The sequence below is a fragment of the Simochromis diagramma genome, unplaced genomic scaffold, assembly GCF_900408965.1.
Source record: "Simochromis diagramma unplaced genomic scaffold, fSimDia1.1 OVJJ01000419.1, whole genome shotgun sequence".
In the NCBI taxonomy this organism is placed as follows: domain Eukaryota; kingdom Metazoa; phylum Chordata; class Actinopteri; order Cichliformes; family Cichlidae; genus Simochromis; species Simochromis diagramma.
In genome coordinates this window covers 162,848-183,847 of record NW_024387244.1, presented here as the reverse complement: position 1 = coordinate 183,847, position 21,000 = coordinate 162,848, and the positions used below count along the sequence as shown (strand labels likewise).

The following is a 21,000-nucleotide window of genomic DNA, read 5'->3' as shown; positions in this document are numbered from 1 at the left end:
TAATATGACCTTTAAAAACAAGCCACCCTCATGGATTTCATTTTAAGATTGGTTGCTTCAGACCAAATTGAACAATAACACACTGGCTGGCAGCAAAAGGTGAAATAAGGCTACTCGGCATTGTGAGACTTCCCATGGACAAAATCTCTACTCAGACAGCAGAGCAGCACAAACACAGCCTAATTATCTGTGCTGGGTCACTGTTCCTGCTGCTCAGCACAATCTCTCACTCCACAAACCAACGGCCCGTCTCTGGGTATTATTCATGTCCTCTTTAAAGCATCTCTGCTGCAGAGCAAGGATAAAACCAAAGCTCTCACTTCTCCCCTTGCTGATCACCACTGATAAATAAGAGTAAGTAAAAAACACTAAGAAGAATTCATATAATGTCAGTATAATGTAACAGAGGCACAACATATAATATGTTGCCCTGCTTCTCTTGAGTCTTTCCAGTTTTCTAATTGGTTTTTATTTTCATTCATTCAGTAAAAGGACTAGATGTTACAGTCCCTGGTAATGCATTGCTTTAAATATAGAAAATCTTTCAGGGATGGCTGTTATGAGGAAAAGAAGCCCAGAAACTTCACCAGCAGCACACATCGTTGTGTGCCTCAACTTTCGGTCTTTTACCCAGGCTAATCTGCCATGTTTCCTTGGTTAGGTTTAGGGATTAGAGATCTGATCTAAATTATCATATTAAAATTTGGGACACATCGTCAGCAGTGGACCTTGGATTCATCGGGTGTTTCGGCCATTATCTCTGGACACCCTCATCCAAGGAGGCCCTGCCAGGGCTGATCAGGCCCCGGAGTGTGTCAGTGGTTTATGTTAACTTGTTATTTCTCTTCTTCTTTCTCCTGTTTAGGTTTATACAATTTATTCTCTATTCAATGCAACTGAGAAATACTTACCTCTTTAACATTTATGGAGCCTCATTTTAATTTAATTTTCACTTTTGGCTTTTAATTCAGTTTAGTTTCAGTTTGTTTCCAGAGTGCGTTTGTTTATTCGTCTTTAAAAAGTTTAGTTTTACTTTGGTTTCTATTAGTTTCAGTGCTATTTCTAGTCCTCATTAATTATTCTTGCACAGAGGACATATGTGAGAACAGCGTTCAGGAAAAGCATTTGACTCACAGTCTTGTACACACCAAAGTCTGATCAGGAAACAAATGCTGAAACTAAGAATATTTACTGTATATATCTTCAAATTTTATTTCAGTTGATTTTCCAAGTTCACAAAATCGCAGTTTGAATATTTTTCAGTGGTTTCATTTTTATCTTTGTTACCTGAAATATTTTTTCACACGTTTTGACATTTAGCTTGGCGGAGCAGATCCTAAAGAAGGTGAATGACTCCCCAATCAAAGCGACAAATGGCTTTTACGTCCACTGGACTTTTCTCATCTTGCTGACTACTGAAAGCTGCTCTTTCCTGTCGACACACATTTACACAGATCTTTCTAATACGCGCATTGATGATTACCTGTCACACGGCCATGTTACAGTGACCATTTAGCCCAATATTCATGTCTCTGAGCCCGCGGTCAGATATTTGTTTTTCATAATTTCTCCAACAGAGGTCGAGCAGGGCCCAGCGTGCACTCCAGATTTATTCAGGAAGTCAGCATAATTGTAAAGTAATATAACGCTATCAAAAGCCCATCCAACACTTCATCGAGCATATGGCAGATTGTGCTCAGCGCACTTCATGCTTGCTAACTAACAGGACCTTCATTAAAATTCTGCTTGCGGCCATGGCCTGCAGAGCAACAACAGGAAATGTCACATTTCCTCGCTGCCAGCATTATGGACACGCTACACAATGACATCACCGGTGGCGGCTGCTTTCCTCTCCAAATGATGAAGAAATGGCTGGCAAATTGAGACCAGCTGCACCTGAAGTGTTGTGAGGATTCGTAGTACCAATAATGAACTGGATGTGACCTATTCAGCAGCTGCTCTGGCAACCCTACAAATTGGTGCATCAAAGGCAAAGTGATTAGCATTTCATGGTTTGGAAGGTGAGATAAGCAGGAATGGTTATGTAATTATTGTTCTGGACACCAAGCAGCTCCGAGTCCAGCTCATCTGGATCTCAGTGCATGACACACACTCCAATAACCTGCTCTTCTTTCTGTAGTAACTTGAGGGTTTGTTGGTGCCGTAGAGATGTGATTGTGTGATAACAATCATGAAATACCAGCTGTGTTCGACCATATGCCACGCGCACACATCAGTATGCAGAGAGAAGTCACAGTGGGCTTAGCCGAGAGGCCGCAGGTTCAGTATGTGCTGTCACATGCTGTCGTTAAATAATGTGCACCACGAGCATGTCGCCCCCTAAAGGACAGAGTTGTAGAAGTTTACACACTCATAGGGATTTGACAGTATAGCTCTGCTGTCATGTGAACCAGTGGCCTGAATTTCCCCTCATAATAATAAGGCTTTGGGGGGCTTTCACAGAGGGTTTGAAGGGAGTTTAGCATGAGAGACATGCGAAGAGAGCCTGAACTGTCTCATGTGTTTGTCCCTGCAGCTGGTGAGTGAGCAACAAGAGAGCCGCCCGCTTCTAAGCCCTTCTATCGACGATTTCCTCTGCGAGACCAAGTGCGATGGGGTTTCCCGCCCAGTTACTTCCAACACAGCCGGTACAGCACTTTTATTTCCGCATTTAAGCTGATGATAATGTACTTACATCAAGTATTTCTCTTTCATTTGTACAAGCATTATATTTAAATCTACTCATATTTAATAGCCAGGGAAACCTTTCTGAGCCATGTTGGGACTAGAACAAATGGATGTCACTTCCTCTTTTTATCCAGCACGGCCAAAATCCTGGAGACGAGTTTCTTTCTTTTATGTAATTTGCCTGTGCCTCAAGTCAGATCAATAGACCTTCATATATGATATTTTGATTCTTCACTGTCCACAGGTTGCACTCAGTGATGCCCAGTGCTTGCACAAACATTAGCTGTTGAAGGATGTACTGTATATATATTAAAAAAAGGTTTTAGCATCTAACAAAGGCTCATTCTAACGTTTCCTTTACAGCTCTATTTCCAGTTTTAACACTATCCCTACTAAACACCCCAGTAATCAGTTTTATTCACCTCATACAATAATGTTTCCTGTGATTCTCACACATTATAGTGGACTGATTTATTTTCTACTTCAAACATTAAAACTGACTATATTTAAAGAATTATAATACAAATGTATTATAATTAGTGCTGTAAACGATTGTTTGTGCTAAAATAATCTGGATCAGACTCACTGTTGAGAAACTCAACCATCTGACATTAACAGAAGCTGAACACCATCTTGATTTCCACATGGCATCTTTTGAACAGTTTGCCGATGAGACAGCTGACACATGTCATCTCTCGTCAGCTGAGAAAAATGCTGTGAGCAACTCTGTCTCTCCCTAATGGAAAAATCATTATGTTTAGGAACATAAACTGCAAAACTGAGGGATTTATTTCTCATTGTGAGTTGGAAATAAGAAGTCAAAAATAATAATAAAACTCTGTGTTTAGGCAAATTTCACTGGGTCCAGTCTCCTGCTGCTGCAGTTTGCAGCTACATAAAATGATGCAGGTGAAGCAAATTTTAGGTTTGATTGTTTGTGAACTTGTTTTCATGCTGGATGGAAGTTTCCGGAACCGCACGACACTTAACAAAATCGAACAAGCAAAGATAATTACGAGCTCAAGTATGCTAATCCACATGAGTCCTCCGTGATGATGCTTTCTCTGTTTCACTTCCATCTGCTGTTCAGGTCGACAGCAGCGGGTTTTTTGCTCTTCTGAGTCTTAAAAACCTCCACAGTTAATTATGAATTGATGTCACAGGTATCTGGGGTTTAGAACCGAGTCAATTATACATCTATTTAAATTTGTGATTTAAATGAAAACCACAGAATCAGCTGGTCGTCTCTGCTGAAAAGAAAACAGCGCAGAGGTTTGGGGGTCTCCATCCGGACCAATGCAGCTCTGACATTAACGCATTCACAGAAAGTCGCTTCACCAACACTCTTCTGCTCTCATTTTCTCATTTTGTCATCACTTTGATGTTTACTTGCTAGTTTAAATAGTCAAAGGAAGGCTTGACGGATGTATCATTAACAATGTGTTCTTTATAAAACTGCTAAATATAAATGTCCTCATGTGATTTAGTGAAACACATCTGAAAGTCTGACATGTGGCTGGATTTTGATGCAGTTTAATTGTTAATATCGTAGTAAAATCCTCGTTTAACATATTGTTTGTCCTTCGTGTGTAACCAAAACACCACAGCATGCGCTCATTTCTCTGAACGTACCTTGAGGTGTTTGCAGCTCGAAGCCTATCCAAGTCATCTCGGTGCCCAAAACGAATCAAAAATGTAAATTAAAACACAAACTAATTCTGGCTGAAAATCCTGAGTTTGGGACCACCAGCCTGCCCTTCTCTACCTTTCTTTCACCTGCACTCCCGTCGGAGCTACTTCCTGTCCTTAAATCACAAGGTGATGTAGTAGGATTGTGTCAATACATGATATTCTTGGGAATTGAAGTTTGAAAAGTGATTGCCAAAGATGACATTTCGATTGTTACTAGTAAATTAAACATTAAACAAATTAAACACTGATGTGTGCACACTTGGTCCATTCTTGGATCGTTGCACACTTGAATGTGAGTGTGGGGAGTAGCTTCCTTCATCAATCACAAAACAACAGAGTGTCATTTTGTCTACTGGCTTGATTTTAAACTGGAGACGCACAAAACTGTGTTTGCTGATCAGACTGATGCATCACAGCTGTTGTGGCATCGAGGCAATGGACAGGTCACCCTGCTGTAGTTGTGTCAGGCCTTTCGTTTTGTGATGATGGGTCATACGTCCCTCTAACTTTGTGGCCAATAATATGTTCTCTCTCCACTGCAGCAGCGATTCACCGCTGAACAGTTTGGTCTTTGTCCAAACTGTTTCACACACTCGGAGCTCTGATGTGGCCCGATAGAGACCACTGGTACAAGATAATCAGCTGTAATTTGTCATAATGTTTTGGCTCACTGGTGTCAAACTAAAGAGATCGGGACTCTCGATGTCTCAGTGGTCATATTTACTTGTTTACTACAAACCCACTGGCCACTACACAGTAACTTCTACTTCTAAATGCTTACTGTGCGCTGTATTTCTTCCTAGCATCATCATTTCAAGGAGACTCTGGGTGGCAAAACAATTTTTACATCACTGTCTCTTCATAAAGCGTTCGTGATTCTTTTGATGCTGGAAACTCTTCAGGCAAGCATCCACACGAGTGTGTCTCCCTTGATTTCTAATTGTATTTGTCATCTAAAGGCTGGGAAGACGAGCACACTCTCTAATTATGCAGAGATTTCAGTCAACAAATACTCTCAGTTGCTTGACATGAAGCAGCAGCATGCCGGTTATGCAGTCACGTGCCTGCACTTTTAAGCTCATATGGCTCAAAAGACGTCGTCGGCTCCTCGGAGGCGAGCAAGAAAAGTTTGTGGGTTCCTCAAATATCCAGTGTATGAAAACGTTTTAGTTTGGGTTTTAGCAAGTCATGAATTTTTAATCTAACCTCACAAAAACATGTCATGTATTTGGTTTGCAGTGTTTCTCACTAAACTACTGATGGGAAATAAAGGAAGCGAGTCTACTGCAAAAGGACAAAATGCCACGATAGATACGATGCAAAGGTTTTTAGTCCCCACTCATTTCTTAATATTTTTGCTTCCAAGGAGCCAGACTCTCTTAGATTTTTTTAAATAGCCCTGAGCAGGAGTCCTTCAGCCTCTGAAGATCTTTTTCATTTTTAGTCCTCTCCTTGTACCTGAGCATTTTCACAGTAATGTTTTCTTGTTTGTTGAGCCACCTAACATGGATCTGTGAATCATTTAAGCACAACAACCATTGTTGTAGCCAGACATATCGGACAACAGTCGCATTTTACCAATTATAACTCCAGGCACTTACGAGCAGCCTGTCACAAAAACTCCTTTTTAGTTGAATTCTTGAAAAATGCCAACGATAACACAGTTTGACAGGAAGTGAATTGTATTTTTGCACCAATAAGGTGATTTCCAAAGAACTGGGCATGGCATACCACAACATGGTGTGCAGTATCTTCTTAAAAAATCTGAGAGAACTGGAGGACAAAAGAAGGAGTGACACGCCTAAAAAAACAGTATCTGAAAGTCACATACTTGAGAAAAAAAAGGCCATCTGGAAGGCGTATGATTGGCTCCAGCTTCATTTTTTAGCATGGCAATGGTCCCAAATAGAGAAACACAATGAAACACCATCAGTCCCCATCAGTGGACTGGCCTCCCCAGAGCTAAATCTCAAATTGATGGAGATCCAAGGATCGGCTTTGACTGTCCAATGAGACGTGGGGAGAACTAGAAGAATGCTTCAACAAATCATATTTGTCTAACGCAGTTCCTGCTGCACTGAGGAGAAAACGTGCTCATAACAAATGTTGACTTTCAAGTTTCCAAAAGATTGCTCCACCTGTTCACCTACAAAATACAAAGGAGCGAGCGATGGCTTGCACAGTTTTCTATTCGTACACAATGTCTGATAAAATCTAACTGTTTTCATCGTGGAGGCAGAAAAATGCATTTCTAGGGAAATTATTGTCAGCCAGAACTGCGAACATGTGATCTGTCATTGCTTTATGTCGTGAACTTGGTTAGTTGTAAAATGTTCCCGGGAGTTTAAGATTACTCCTCGTGCAGCTAAAATTATTTTTCTTTCACAAATTGAAAGAAAACACAACAAATCAAAATCAGTAATAATTATATAAAAAATAAATGTGTCTGTAAAAGGTAAAAACAGAGGTGCCCTCTCCTGCTTTTGCCGCTCTGCTGACTCGTGCTTGAGTTACTGCACTGACCAAACTGCCTCCAGAGCCCGTCTCATCCTTAGCAGACCGTGCAGTCATTTGCAGTATATTTAGATTGGCTGAAAAGAGCAGCAGCAAATTTTTAGATGCCCACCTAAGGGGGAATACTCCAGCTTAAGTACCCCTGACAGGTCTACATGCCACGTCAGAAACCGTGCCGATCAAAATCAAAGCCCGTAGTGCACAAAAAGTGAAGCCTGCTATTCAGTCTCATTACAAAGTTTTACAAGTTTGATGCAACCTCGAAGGCCTCTTAAAGTAAAGACGTCAATAAAGTCGCAAATTACATTTGAGATAAGGAGATGGTCAACTCACAGATTACTAAGTTTTAAAAAAGACCAGAGTGAGGGGGGAAAGTACTCCAACTTATTTGACAGATTTGATCAAATTAGAACACATTTAATGAATGAAGTTTCCATGGCTATCAATGATCCTTCAGATGACAGATGAGAAGCTAACCATGTGCCATCTCCTCACAGTTCTCTCTTCAACTCTGGACCTGCTAGATCTCAGCGAACCTGGAGAGAGGAGGAACAGCAGGGACAGAAAGAGTGCCCTGTTATCCCAGGGAGACAGCCAGAAGAACACCTCACACAGGAAAAAGACAGATGAGACGGAGCTGATCCAGGTGGAAGTTGAACATACGGCACCAAGCATGCGAACCCCAGAGAGGGCATCACTGGACTCAGGTAGAGAGACGCTCCAAAGTTTGGGTGATTTTCTATCAGTGACACTAAATCACACTTAGTATCAGGGATGACCTGCTCCAATAAAACTGAATCCGCCCCGCGCTGCCAACACTAATGTGCAAACGTGGTCAATCGTTCACCAGCCTCCACTCGAGCCCTCTGACACACCTTATAACTTGAACAACTACAACACCCATCATCTCGTGTGGAAGTGACCTCACACGTGCACAAGAGTGTCCACAGAAGCACTGAGTCGATTTAATGTAATGAAAGGGATAAAAGAAAAGAAACAGCCAGTTGCTTTTGTGTTTGAAAAGGTTAAAGTCTGTAACTGTGCAGAGCGAGTGTGGTGAATAACTCATGGGAGGGAGACTGATTATAACTGTGATGTCATTTAAAGCAGAACTTTGTGTCCTGATAGATATGTGGACAGCTGATCGTCTCCTCGTTTTTTAATTTGTTTAGATTTGTTTTGTTTTTAGCTAATTATTTGTACTCTCAGAAAGACGTGTTAAAAGGTTTGTGTTTCAAAGCTGGAAAAAATAACTTATCTTTGAAAATTAGTGTCACCAAAACTGATTAATTTTGCTTTTTGTTCTGAACACATTAGCGTTTCCCCAAATTAACAGAAAGTGGAACATCTGTGTATGTTTCACGGGCAAATTTGAAATGACATTTCTTTGTTTTTCCACGTTTCACTTTAGTCACTTACATTCGTTTGGTTTTTTGTTATGTTATTACTGTCACCAGTTACAATTGGCTCACTGGATAAATGGGAAGAATTGAATCCCAACCCTGAAAGAAATGGCAACAGAAAATGGAAGCTGGAGAGACGACGTTCTTCTAAAAATTCATCTAATGAGTTTCTGTGGTAGGTGCTTACCTCTATATTACTCTGACTGGATAATAATCATATCATCTTTTTCATATCTGTCCAGCATCATTATTATTTACACTGGAAATCTGAATTCCCTGTCAGATGTCTAATAATCAGTAGCCAAAGTCTCAGAGCTTACGCAGATTTTTGTGCATTAAAATTTGTGTCACTTTGTAGGAAAAATGTCCTTCAGACTTGTTTTTATCCCACCTCTACGAACCGTCTTAGGCTACGTTCACACTGCAGGCGAAAGCACATCAAATCCGACTTTTCTGACCCTGCGACTCATATCCGATCATGGTGTGACAGTGTGAACGGCACATTGAGAGACCAGTGTCGGAGTGTTAGAGAACAGCTTTGAAATTCTCATGAGTTGTTTGCAAAAGAAAAATCACCATCATATTGCAGCTATCCCTTCGGCGCCAGCTGTGGGCTCAAGGCTGGAGCTGAACAACAACACCCTGATAACGACTGTGTTGAGTCTGTTCTTCCCATTCCCTGCAAGGCCACCTGGGTTGGCTGGAAGACTGTTTACTTAGCCTGGCAGGGCGAAGGACACTGTCTCAGCTGAACTCTGGACACGCACACACAAACATATACACTGATAAGCACTCACTGACGCATCACCCTCCCTACCCCGGATCCAACGCCACCTCCAACGCTTACCTCCCCTCTGATGTGGACACCTGGTCAGCTGGAGGCGCAATCGAAGATTGCAGCGGTCCCAGATCAGATGTGCACACTGGAACTCTTTCCCATGTTGCTGTCTGTGTTTATTGTGCTATGGTGTGTTGGTATCTGTGCATTCCTGTATTATCCTTCTGTGTTACACATTTCGATGTTTTTTTCCTCGCTACCTAGCCTGACCTGTCTCCCCAATGTGATGTTTGTGTATTGTACGTACGGTCGGCAAGGTCTGTCATCTCGGTTGTGGGCAAAAGACCTGCAACTGACAAATAAAGGCTATCTCATCTCATCTCATCTCATCTCATTTCATCTCATCTCATCCGATATTTTCAAATCCGATCTGGGTCACTTTCGTATGTGGTCCTGAATCCGATACATATCCGATGTTTTAGAAAGCGACTGCTGTTTGATGGTCATGTCACATTAAATCCGTCTTTTACGTCACTGACACAAGACAGACGCCAACTATCAGCGCCCAGGAAGACATTGTGAACGCTTCCTGTTTCACTAACTAGATGTTAGTGAAACTGTTGGGAAGACAATGTTGGAGAAACGTGAACATTTTATTTGTACTGCTCCTCTCTAAAACAGTCATACGGATAAACTGTAATAAGGATAATTATTAGGCCATATGTAAATAACTTTACACTTATAATTATAACTTAAAGCAAAATTGGGAAACGTAAAGTCCGAAGTCTTTACATTAAGGCCATCAGTCAAACACTACTGCTTGGTCTGGGTCTAAACAGAGCGCGTTGTGTGTGACGTCTTGTTTTGCGCATGCGGCCGCTTTGAGCGTTCACACTGGAGACCGTTTGCTGTCACATTTTATTTGTAGTGTGAACAAGCAGACAAAAAAAATCGGATTTGATCAAAAATTCAGAATTGAGCATTAAGACCTGCAGAGTGAACGTAGCCTTAGTGTCTTTATGTTCAGTTTTTAGGCCCACGACTTCCTTTGTTTCCTTCTTGTTAGACAAACAGACCTGCTGAACATTTTAGGTAACTGAGGAAACATTACTTTAGTAGACGGTGAAACAGGGGAGTCCGAATGTTTGTCCACCTGTTGATTATATAGTGTTTTATCTACTATTGGCAGAGTTCAAAGGTAAATATTTACCATGGTGATGTTTTATGCAAACATGTAATAAAATTACATTTTTTTATCTAATTATTCATCTTTAAAGCTCTATTGCCAACATGTTTAACATGCTGGCTTATCCCAGTCCTCTCTCTTTTTTCTTTAGGTCCATAGATTGTAAACCACAGATAGACTCGTCAAATAAGAATACCCTGGAAGCAAACACCAAACTGGAACCAGAGTCTGCACTGGCGTCACAAGTAAGTGCTCAGAGTGTGAGTGGAAGGCAGGAATCCTCATTAATGCACTGTGTGCGCACTCGAAGTCTTTTTTAACTAAGAAAGCTTTCCACATCTCCGACATTAGCGTTTCCCAGAGATGACAGGGAGCTGGAGGAAACTGAGGAAATTTTCCCAAAAGAGGGATATTATTTTAAAAAAGCATAAATCATCTTCAAAGATGTCTGTTTTTGTGACTCTGATAAAGATCAGTCCAGATGTTAGGAGTAATCAGTGCAGAAATCCTGGTCATTCCAAAGGGTTTACAAACTTTTTACTGTATTGTTCTGATTGTTGCACCATTATATACGTTTGAAGAACTGATGACTTAAGCTTTATTTACCAACTGCATGTTTATGTTGTGTTACAATGAAAGTTTGTATCTAATAAGACACCCGACTGTGTGTTGTTTACCCATCATTTTGTCCTAACACCTACAATTCTTCCATTTCAGCTCAACAGGCAGTATATTAGTGGAAGACATGTAAGCCTCCCTATGCATCCTTTCATATAACACTGAAAGACTTATACATTTGTACCAGTGAAACAGCATCACACCTTCTCAGAATATCTGGCTCTAAAGACCAAAAACAAGGTGACTGTACTGAGAGCAAAAAGTAAGATAAAGATCAAAGTTGGCCTTGGGATGGATTCCTTTGTGGTGCTACTAGGTCCAAATGTCAAGCGCTTTCTGCCTTAGTTGGTGTCTCTGTGTAGGTCTGCATAAGGGTCTTGTTTTCAGACGCCATTATTAGATTAATAGCCTATGAATTATTCAGCAGCCTTACTCCAAACCCATTAGTGTTGAGCTCACCGAGCTAGCTAAGCCTATATCACCTTTTCAGCACGCTGATAAATAATAGATTTGGGATTAAAGATAGCTGTCCGAGACGGGGGCCGGGGAGCTATTGGCAAACAAACGCACCAAATTTGTTTTGTTCAGGAGTTACATTGTAGCTCGCTGACAGAGATACTGTAAAGAGTGGTTTTAGCTTCCCACACAGCAGGTACAACACGCACACAGAAAAAAAAATGCATGCAAAGATGAGGCGGGTCCTGCATGAGATTTACATACACGAACTAACACAAGTGTATAACTCAACCTTCAAAGGAAAAATCCACCCTCGTTATTTTGTGGAGTTAAACATCAAGGAGGAGAAAGAATCGTCATTTATTTTATATGTTTAAAAACATGAAAAGAAATCTTTTTATGATGCAGTTACAGTGCATGCTCACTGTGAGCTCCAGCTTCACGCTTCAAGGTTTTATTCTTCCAAATTTCCAACTCTTTTCCTCAGTCCCTGCTTTTAAAGAGCTCATCCCACTGTAATTTGCCAGTAAGTCCTCATCCTATCAAGCCTTTAGTAAAAACATCATTTCATAGAAATATAAGAAGGGCAACTGGAGGGCACATCCTCTGCCAAGACCAATGTCTGAAAGAAAGATTTCAACATTTAAAGGACTCTTGCTTGGCACACGCTCGGCCTCTGTGCTAGCCTTCATGAAATTAGCTTTTATGGTTTTTGCATAATCTTGATAAAAACAGACAGAAAACAAATGGCCTCCACCTCAGTGCCTGTCCTGGCAATCCCATCTTACATTTTTCTTTATCATAGCGAGCTCAATGGCTCTGCAGAGCAGTCTGGTGCTTACTTACGTCCACTGCTTTTACAGAAACATTTTGCATTTTAAATGCAGATTCTTGGGGTTTCATCAGGGCAGCAAGAAGAAGAAAACACAGACAAACAACAGCTGGAAAAAAACAAAACAATAAATACCAACAGGAAATAAGACAGTGCTTGAAATTCAGGGCTCATTATTTTAAACCTGAATACGTTTTCTTTCTTAGTTTTTTGTTTTGTTTTTTAGCTATGACTATGTCACCAATCGACAACCTCTGTGTGCATGACTGAGAAAAGTCTCATTAAAAACAATTCTGCAAAAGAAGAAACATTCCTCAACAGCGATGTGAGATACTCATCGCCAGTTATTGCAAAGGCTTGATTGCAGTTCTTAGTTATCAGGTTTTCACACAGGGTTCCTATAAGTTTGGACACACCTTCTCATTTCATGGTTTTTCTTTATTTTTACTACTTTCTACAGTGTAGATACAAACTGAAGACTTAAAATCTATGAAGCAACATATATGGAATTACCCAACAAAGACAAAAATGACAAATAACTCTAAACATGTCTTATATTTTAGAAAACAGCCATCCTTTGCTTTGTTGACAGTGGGTTAGGGTTTGTTGGGGTTTTATTCAAAACTGAAGGCACACTGAACCAGCATGGCTACCACAGCATCCTGCAGCCACACACCATCCCATCATTTATTTTCCAACAGCACAATCACCCCACACTCACCTCCAGGCTGTGTGAAGGCTGTTTGACCAAGAAGGAGAGTGATGGAGGCCTGGCCTCCACAGTCACCTGACCTAAACCCAATGGAGATGGTTTGGGATGAGATGGAGCGCAGAGTGAAGGCAAAAGGACCAACAAGTGCTCAGCATCTTTGGAAACGCCTTCAACACTGTTGGAAAACTATTTCAGGAGACGACCTCATGAAGCTCATGGAGAGAACGCCAAGAGTGTGCAAAGCAGGAATCAAAGCAAAGGCTGGCTACTTTAAAGAATCTAACATGTTTTGAGTTATTTCACACTTTTGTCTTCTACATAATTCGTCTGTGTTCATTCCTAGTTTTGATGCCTTCAGTGAGAATCTACAACGTAAACATGAAAATAAAGAAAAACCATTGAATGAGAAGTTAATGGTGTATACACTACCAATCAGGTGGTGTATACACGATTAACTGATGGCCAAGGCAACGCCCAATCACATCATCAGGTTGCACTGTGTGAATTGTAACCATGTAATCTAAATTCCATCTTGTTATGAACTAAAAGTGAAAAACCGAGTGTGGAAAGAAGCCCAAAAAACAACCACCAAGGATTTGGAATAAAAGTTGTTAAAATGTTGTCTGGTATGAATCTACAGCTGGACTGGAGATCTCACAGCAGAATAGTAAATCTCGCCACATTTCTGATTTAAGCTGAAGACAGGAAACTGTGACAGAGCACTTTCGGGTGGATTTTTCCTTAAGCAATCCAAATACAGAATCCTGCATTTGTGGCAACTTCTTTTTGGCACTGCATGCATTTTGCTCTTCATGAAGCACTTTCTTGCACCCATTCTGGGTGACATTAAGATGAATTTTGCATTATATCTCTCCAGATGGGAAATGTTACAGATAATAGCTGGCATGACTGCAAGCACAGGGAGCAGTCTCTAATAGATTTCCTAGCCCTGCGATACATACAGCTATTGCTATGTCTAGTAAGCCTAATGCATTGTATACGAGTATCTCCGAATCATTTACTTCTCAAAATGAATGCATAGGTCTTTATATGAAGTTGTGTAAACTATAGCACACTCTGATAATGCAAAACCACTTGCGTGTAATTGGTTGGTTTCCATTTTCTCAGCACAGCAAAGCTTCATTATCCAAGTGTGTAAGTGGGAATCTATCAGCATATTCTGGTTTTACATTGCATGCACACAGGAGTGAGCCAGGCTGGAGGGTGAAATTGTGAGAGGCTGGATAAGTAGGATGTGGTTCAGATGAGGAGCAGGTCTGCGAGGCGAGGGCTGGGCGGGGGGGTGCTGACAGTAGTGATTCGGCTGGCCTTCCTAAGCATGTCAGAGGCTTTGTTGAGGCAGGGATATTTACTCATCCCTGAGAAAGCAGAGACGGCTGACCCTGCACACTCTCCCTGCCCGCCTGTCCTCCTATCTGCGCGTGTGTGTAATGCGATGTTCTATGTTTGAAGCGTGTGTGCGAACGTGATGGTTTGTCATGTGCAAGTGAGTGAAGGTAACGGAGCCTGTTTGCGCATAAATGTTTATATTACTATGAAATGTGTGCATGCATGTGTGTATGACAGGCTCGCTTAACGAAGGAGCAGCGGTGGGGGAGCGCGCTGCTGTCCAGACATCAGTCCCTGGAGGAGGAGTTTGAGCGGGCCAAGGCTGCTGTTGAGGTAAGCAGAGTTCTCTTTAGTACATCTGTCAGCAAAGAGGCTCATCTACTTCTACTAAGACTTAACAGGAAGGTTGGATGTTCAGTTTCCATCAGCTAAACTGTTTCGTGCATGCACCCTTCCTGGCAAACACCCTCTTTTTCTGTGCGAGTTTCAGGAACGGGCACGAGTTAGAGAGACGGACAGCTTACTGGAATCCAGCCCTACTCATCGAAACAACATTCCTTATTCCAGCTTGAGCTTATCTTTGTAATTCACTAAGAAATGCAAAGAAAAAAACAAGCTGTGATAAATCGTACTTATTAAACTGAAACTGATAATACTCCTCCTGCTTTTTTAAGGGAAAATCTTTTGAGTTTAAAGAATTGCAATAAAGGTTCTGTGGGCATTAAGCCATGAGAACTGTCTTAGATATCACATTTCAACCATCATTGCCCATGTATTCAATTCAGTTCAATTCAATTTTATTTATACAGCGCCAAATCAAAACGGGCGCTTTATATTGTACAGTAGATCGTACAATAATGGATTCAGAGAAAACCCAACAATCATATGACCCCCTATGAACAAGCACTTTGGCGACAGTGGGAAGGAAAAACTCCCTTTTAACAGGAAGAAACCTCCGACAGAACCAGGCTCAGGGAGGGGCGGGGCCATCTGCTGTGATTGGTTGGGAAGAGAGAAGGAAGACAGGATAAAGACATGCTGTGGAAGAGAGACAGAGATTAATAACAAGTATGACTCAGTGCAGAGAGGTCTGTTAACACATTGTGAGTGAAGAAGAAACACCCAGTGCATCATGGGAATCCCCGGCAGCCTACGTCTGTTGCAGCATAACTAAGGGAGGATTCAGGGTCACCTGGTCCAGCCCTAACTATATGCTTTAGCAAAAAGGAAAGTTTGAAGCCTAATCTTAAAAGTAGAGATAGTGGCTGTGTCCCAATTCAGGGTCTGCACGCTTGAAGTACGCATTTTAAGTGCGGTTACGTCACCGCCACTTTTCAAACAGGTTTATTTTTGAAACGTTACAGCATAGTCACTAGGTACAAATAAACCAAAAACACTGACTTTCTAAACTGGACATACGATAACAGACATAACCACGAAGGTTGTGTTTCTGTAATAAAGTCATTTTAGCACTCAGCAGACGTCTGAAAATGGGAGTAAGCCCTGCACTGCTGAAGGTTACAATAGACTGCTGCACACCGAGCTACGTGCAATGATCAATAAATAACAGAAGTGAGAGGAGCAGCAGCAGTAAGGGAGTAGAGCGGCCCGTTCGGGGGATCCCATCCCAAACTTGACGATGATGTAACATTTCATATTAGCGAAAAGCTGCATCCACCCAAACACCTGTACAGGTTCTGGTCGTCCGGTGGCAGATAAATGATGAGATTTAGAGATTCTCCTGGACTTCTGAGAACGGCGTATCGATTCGTAACAGTATCTCACAGCCTTGATCGAGAAGCCTGAGTGCTGGCCTTCATTTGATGCGAGCCGTCAGCCATTTTGGCTTTGCTTGCCAATGTCAAAGACCTTAATCGCATAATTTCAATTTAAGCAGCTGTGCATATGCATGCTCTTTCATACTTACAAAGACACGGCGGCAGAGACAGCACAGAGAGAACATTAAATCAGCACAGCGTCTTTCTTCCAATTCATTCAATTAGACGAAGCAGCCAAATGTAAGAAAATTAGGACCCGGGGAGGATTCGTGGAATTAGCCGTCTAAATAAGATTCATTTTACGAAGCTGGCACTTATGGGAACCTGTAAGCTTATGCCTTTAGTGCCTTTGCACATAAAATCTGTGGAAAAGGGAGGATAAAGTGGCAGTGGTCCAAGACTACTAACTATACAGGGGAGATATATTTAAAGTATGCACAGTGCATGTCGCACGAGGACGCCGTAAATTACTTTGAGCTGATGACAATGTAATGCTTTCATTAAACAGAGAAGCCCTGAAATTGCTGCAGGCTAAATTGTGACTTTGGGAAACAGCGTTTTGGTTGAGGGGCATAAGAAAAGGTCCCACAGTGGTGATAAAAATGAGACGAAGGTGACTGCGCACCCTCCCGTTTGATTAAAACGCAGCGGCTTCAATTTTATCTGACAGAATATTAGTCTGAGGCAGTCTTGGTTTAAGTTGCCTTTGTTGCGGCAATGTAGTTGCCGACAAGTTAGAGATGCAGCCCTGCGATCAAAAGGTCAGCAGTTTTAATCCACAGTCCTCCTGGGGAAAATTAGGATGGGGAAAGTAAATGAGTAATGCCTCCACTACTCTCAACAATCTCCATCTCTGTGCCCTCCAGCAGTCCACAAAATTGCAAATGTTGGAGCTGTAAGATTTCCAGCGTGAGAATGAAGACGCACAAAGCATCTCCTAAAAAAGTATAAATGTACCTGCATTGAAGAAAAATGATATTTATATATTTGATGAGTGGTGAATGCAGCATGAATGGAAACTTTCAAAATGTGGAGTGCAAAAAGTGAGCCTTTGTGCTTTTAAACAACACTTTGGGTCACTGAAAAATGAGCTGGTGAAAGTTCCTTCCAGGGTGAAGGTTTTCAGGAGCCCGGGTTCTGTGTTTACATGCAGACTTGTCATGTGTAAAAAACATCCTGTTTTTAGCATGGCCCTGTTTATTTGTAGGCTTCCTATATGTAGGCCAGTGTTTGTATACATTCAGGGCTATATCGCCACATTAGACATGCTCTCAACAGCTATTTTTTAAAATTGAAAGCAGAAAAAAGTATTTGTAGCCTAACATGGAAACATAAGTGAAAAATAAAGAAAATCCATCAAATAAACTAGAAGCTATAGTGCAGTATGTAAGATGCTGTCCCTTTATCTACTTTGATCCCACAAAAAGCTTCATTTGGCTGTTAATTAAACTTTCTATGTACTTTAGTGAAATATGTATTTGATCCCCGATCAAGGGGGCGAACTCTTGATGGCGAGCACAGCGGTGAGATGTTTCCTGTAATTGGTTACCGGGTTTGCACAGATCTCAGAGGGGATTTTTGCCCACTCGTCTTCACAGAAACTCTCTAAATCCTTTCAGGTTCTTTTGGTTGGTGCTTGGTAACTCAGCGCTTCAGCTGCCTTCACAGGTTTTCTGTAGGATTAAGGACTGGCTAGACCACTTGATGACCTTAATGTGCTTCTTCTTTAGCTGCTCCTTTGTTGCCTTGGCAGTGCATTTTGGGTCACTGTTGGGTGATTGTAGAAAACCCATCCAGGACCCATTTTTGAAGGAAGGAGGCTCCAAGATTTTATGGTACGTGGTCACATCCTAAATATGGTGAAGTCATCCTGTACCCTTAGCAGGAAAACAGCCCCGAAGCACAATGTCCTTATAATGCAGACACAGCGGGTCGAGCTGATGCCTCGATTTTGGTTTTATCTAACCACAGGCCTGGATGTGTGCATTCTTCAGCAGGGGGACCTTACAGGCGCTGCAAGATTTCAATCCGTTACAGTATAATTGTCATGAATTGCTGTGTGGCAGGCAGGAGATTGGACCCAAAGCAGACTCACGGAAGCAGCACGTGAACTCAAAAAGCAGCTTTATTGCTGGAAAAAGGCAAAATGGTACAAAACTAAACTGGGAAATTGTAACGATCATTCACACAGGGGGCATCACACAGCTATGGGGGAGATCGCGACAACCAGCGCAGGTAGACGCAGACACTAACTACAAAAGGGATAACGAGGGAAGTGAGGACACACGGGGAACACAGCTGACACGAATTACCTAGACACCACAGAGGAAGCAAAACAAGACACGCCGAACATGGGAACACGACCTTCACAATAAAACAGGAAACAGGAATGGAGGAGCGGGCAGGCTAGAGGGAGCGAGGGAACACGAGGGAGCAACGGTGCAGATGTGATGGGCTGGGGAAACATGAACATAATGAAGTGAAACACAATGAGAGAAACAAGAACTCACACAATTAAATAAACACAGTTGGCAAGGACACAATAACCAAAAGCTAAACAGAATAACCAACCGAGGCACTACAAAGTCAACCGTAGAATAACAAAGTAGACTAACATAATACAAAATGACAAAAACCATGAGAAAACTCAAAACACTGAAAACAAAAGACCCAGAACCGTGACAATAATGTGTTACCAAGTGGTGGCTGTGGTCCCAGTTAGCTTCAAACTTGTGTAGTTTTGGGCTGATCCTCCACCTTCCTCATCATCATCCTTGTGTGGAGCTCCAGAACGAAGGCGACTGTTTTTTTATTGCTTCCATTTCTAGATGATCCCACCAACAGTTGTTACGTCTCCCGATGGTCTTGTAGCCCACTCCAGCCTTGTGTGCTTTACATGCATAATGACTTCAGATCAAGTTGATTACCTGTAATCTGCATGAAACATGGGCTCACAGGCCTGGTATCACTGGCAGCCAGAATTCCAGCTGGATTCAATGGGATCAAGTGCTTATTTCACTCAGTGACATTCAAATCCATTTATAACTTTTATCTAATGCAGATTGTTATTCTCTCTGTCACTATTACAATAAAACTACCATAAAACATTGCAGCTGCGTATTTCGTCAGCAGCTATCAAATAATATACTGCCTTGTCTAGTACAGTGAGGAAGAATACAATAAGGAAGTAGGTCCTGAAGGTCACATCTTCACTACTATAATAAAAGAAGCAAACTTTGTTGCTACTCCGGCTCAACCTAGAGTAAGGATCTTTCATTTCAGTTTGTTTGCAATCAGCCACAAACCTTTACATGAAAAAGCCCTCACTGAAGTAGATCTATGTGCTGTTACCAAAGACATCCATGCAGAAGGTCTGCCAAAATGCACTGGTAGCACTTTGTCCACAGCAGTGCATTTTACTCGTCTCTGAGTGACATTATCGGGACTCTAGCTTCCTATTTTTGTCTCGCTGACCAAGGACTTGGCCTACGCAGCACAGAAGTGGGTGGCTCATTAACATTAAAAGGCCAGGCCAGTCCTGCTCCGGAGATGAGAAGAGTCCTTTTTTCTGGAGTCTGCTGCTGTGTCACTGGTAAATAATGAGACTTTTTGTGATGCAAGCCGCCTGGGCAAAGTGGATAAGTAACCCTGTTCAAGTACTTGTTTTCTTCCAAAGACTGTGTCTCAAGGTAACAGTTCAAACTGACATCCTGTTAGGCCAGTTATCATCGCAAATTTCAACATCACAAGGAACAAAACAAAATAACATTCATTTATGGATTATTAGCATTTTTTTCAGTTAGCGAAAAGCAGGAAATATTCACTTTAGTGTGATGAAGGTTGGTCTGATGGTTGCCAAAAGCTTTAAAGCCTGTGGGTCTCCATTCCCTCTGCACCTGGTGATAAAGTCGTTTGTATAAATGCAGACATGAGCGAGATCTGAACTCGTCCATAAGACAAAGTTTCATGTTGCTGTTTGAATGCTAACTATGCTGGTTTACACACACAACTCCCGTGAGTGTGCATCTCTACCTTTATATTAAGTCTATAAGTCCACCTGTGTTTACAGTAACGATAATGCTCTAAGCAAAAGGGTATTTCATAATCATTTATTATAAATAATTATGGCTCTGTTTTTCCTATCAGGCCTAAGATAAATATATTGCACCTTTCGTTTTTTAGCTGACTTATCGAGAATTTTCATTACAAATTACCTTCTCAGCCGCGTCCATTTATTTTCACTGCATTTATCACCTCAGCCCGTTTGAGTAGCACGCATTAATTGGACTCTAAAGGCAAAACATAAGTATAGTTTTTCCAAAAGTAGGCGACACAAACAGCGATGTGCAAGCTCTGCAGAGGCTGCTATGATTATTGCTGTTGTTAATAATGTATTCATGAAGTAACTAATGAAACCCCACCTCATTTACAAGCAGCGGCGACATGTTTGGTGGTGGGAAGCTCTCTGTCTCTTTCACGTAACACTTCATCAGAGCTGCTGAAATTAGAGTCGCAGCCGTGGCCTCACTCCAGTCGTACGCAGGATATAATTACCTTGCTGTGTCTTTGCCTTGTTCCTCATAATTAAACTGCCAATGCCAGCGTTGAAAACATCCGTCACAGCATTATGAAGAAATATGAATTTCTTGTCATTTCACAACATGCATGTGTATTTACTCGATTTTAATTCTCCGAGCGATTTACTGAGCGGTACCGCAAGCAGTTTACCGTCTACGACTTGGAAACATTGAGATGATGGGTAGGTAACAGGGCCAATGCAGGCCCTGCGATAAAAATAATGAAAAACATTAAAGCTGTAGTATTTAAATTACCACAATGACTGCAGCCTGCCATAAAAATCTATTATAAGAACATGAAGATGAACACTGCTGGAAGCCAGGAGGAAATGATGCTGTGCAGGGAATCGGGATTCGGGACTAACAACTGGAAGTATGGAGCATATGACCGCAATATTGTGGATTTTTGATTTCTT

At 41.6% G+C, this 21,000-nt stretch overlaps 1 protein-coding gene across 3 annotated transcripts in view; it reads left to right on the top strand.

Annotated features, from left to right (window-relative positions):
* Positions 1-21,000, top strand: part of pex5la (peroxisomal biogenesis factor 5-like a) — a 106,856-nt gene that overhangs the window by 58,889 nt on the left and 26,967 nt on the right. Inside the window, exons 2-7 of one of the 3 annotated variants that reach the window (XM_040052790.1) lie at positions 2,537-2,648; positions 7,392-7,601; positions 8,352-8,472; positions 10,413-10,506; positions 10,979-11,008; positions 14,467-14,562. In XM_040052790.1, the coding sequence (XP_039908724.1) occupies positions 2,537-2,648; positions 7,392-7,601; positions 8,352-8,472; positions 10,413-10,506; positions 10,979-11,008; positions 14,467-14,562 (663 nt within the window). The remainder of the gene's footprint in view (positions 1-2,536; positions 2,649-7,391; positions 7,602-8,351; positions 8,473-10,412; positions 10,507-10,978; positions 11,009-14,466; positions 14,563-21,000) is intronic. The other 2 variants (XM_040052787.1, XM_040052789.1) reach the window with 2 other exon arrangements.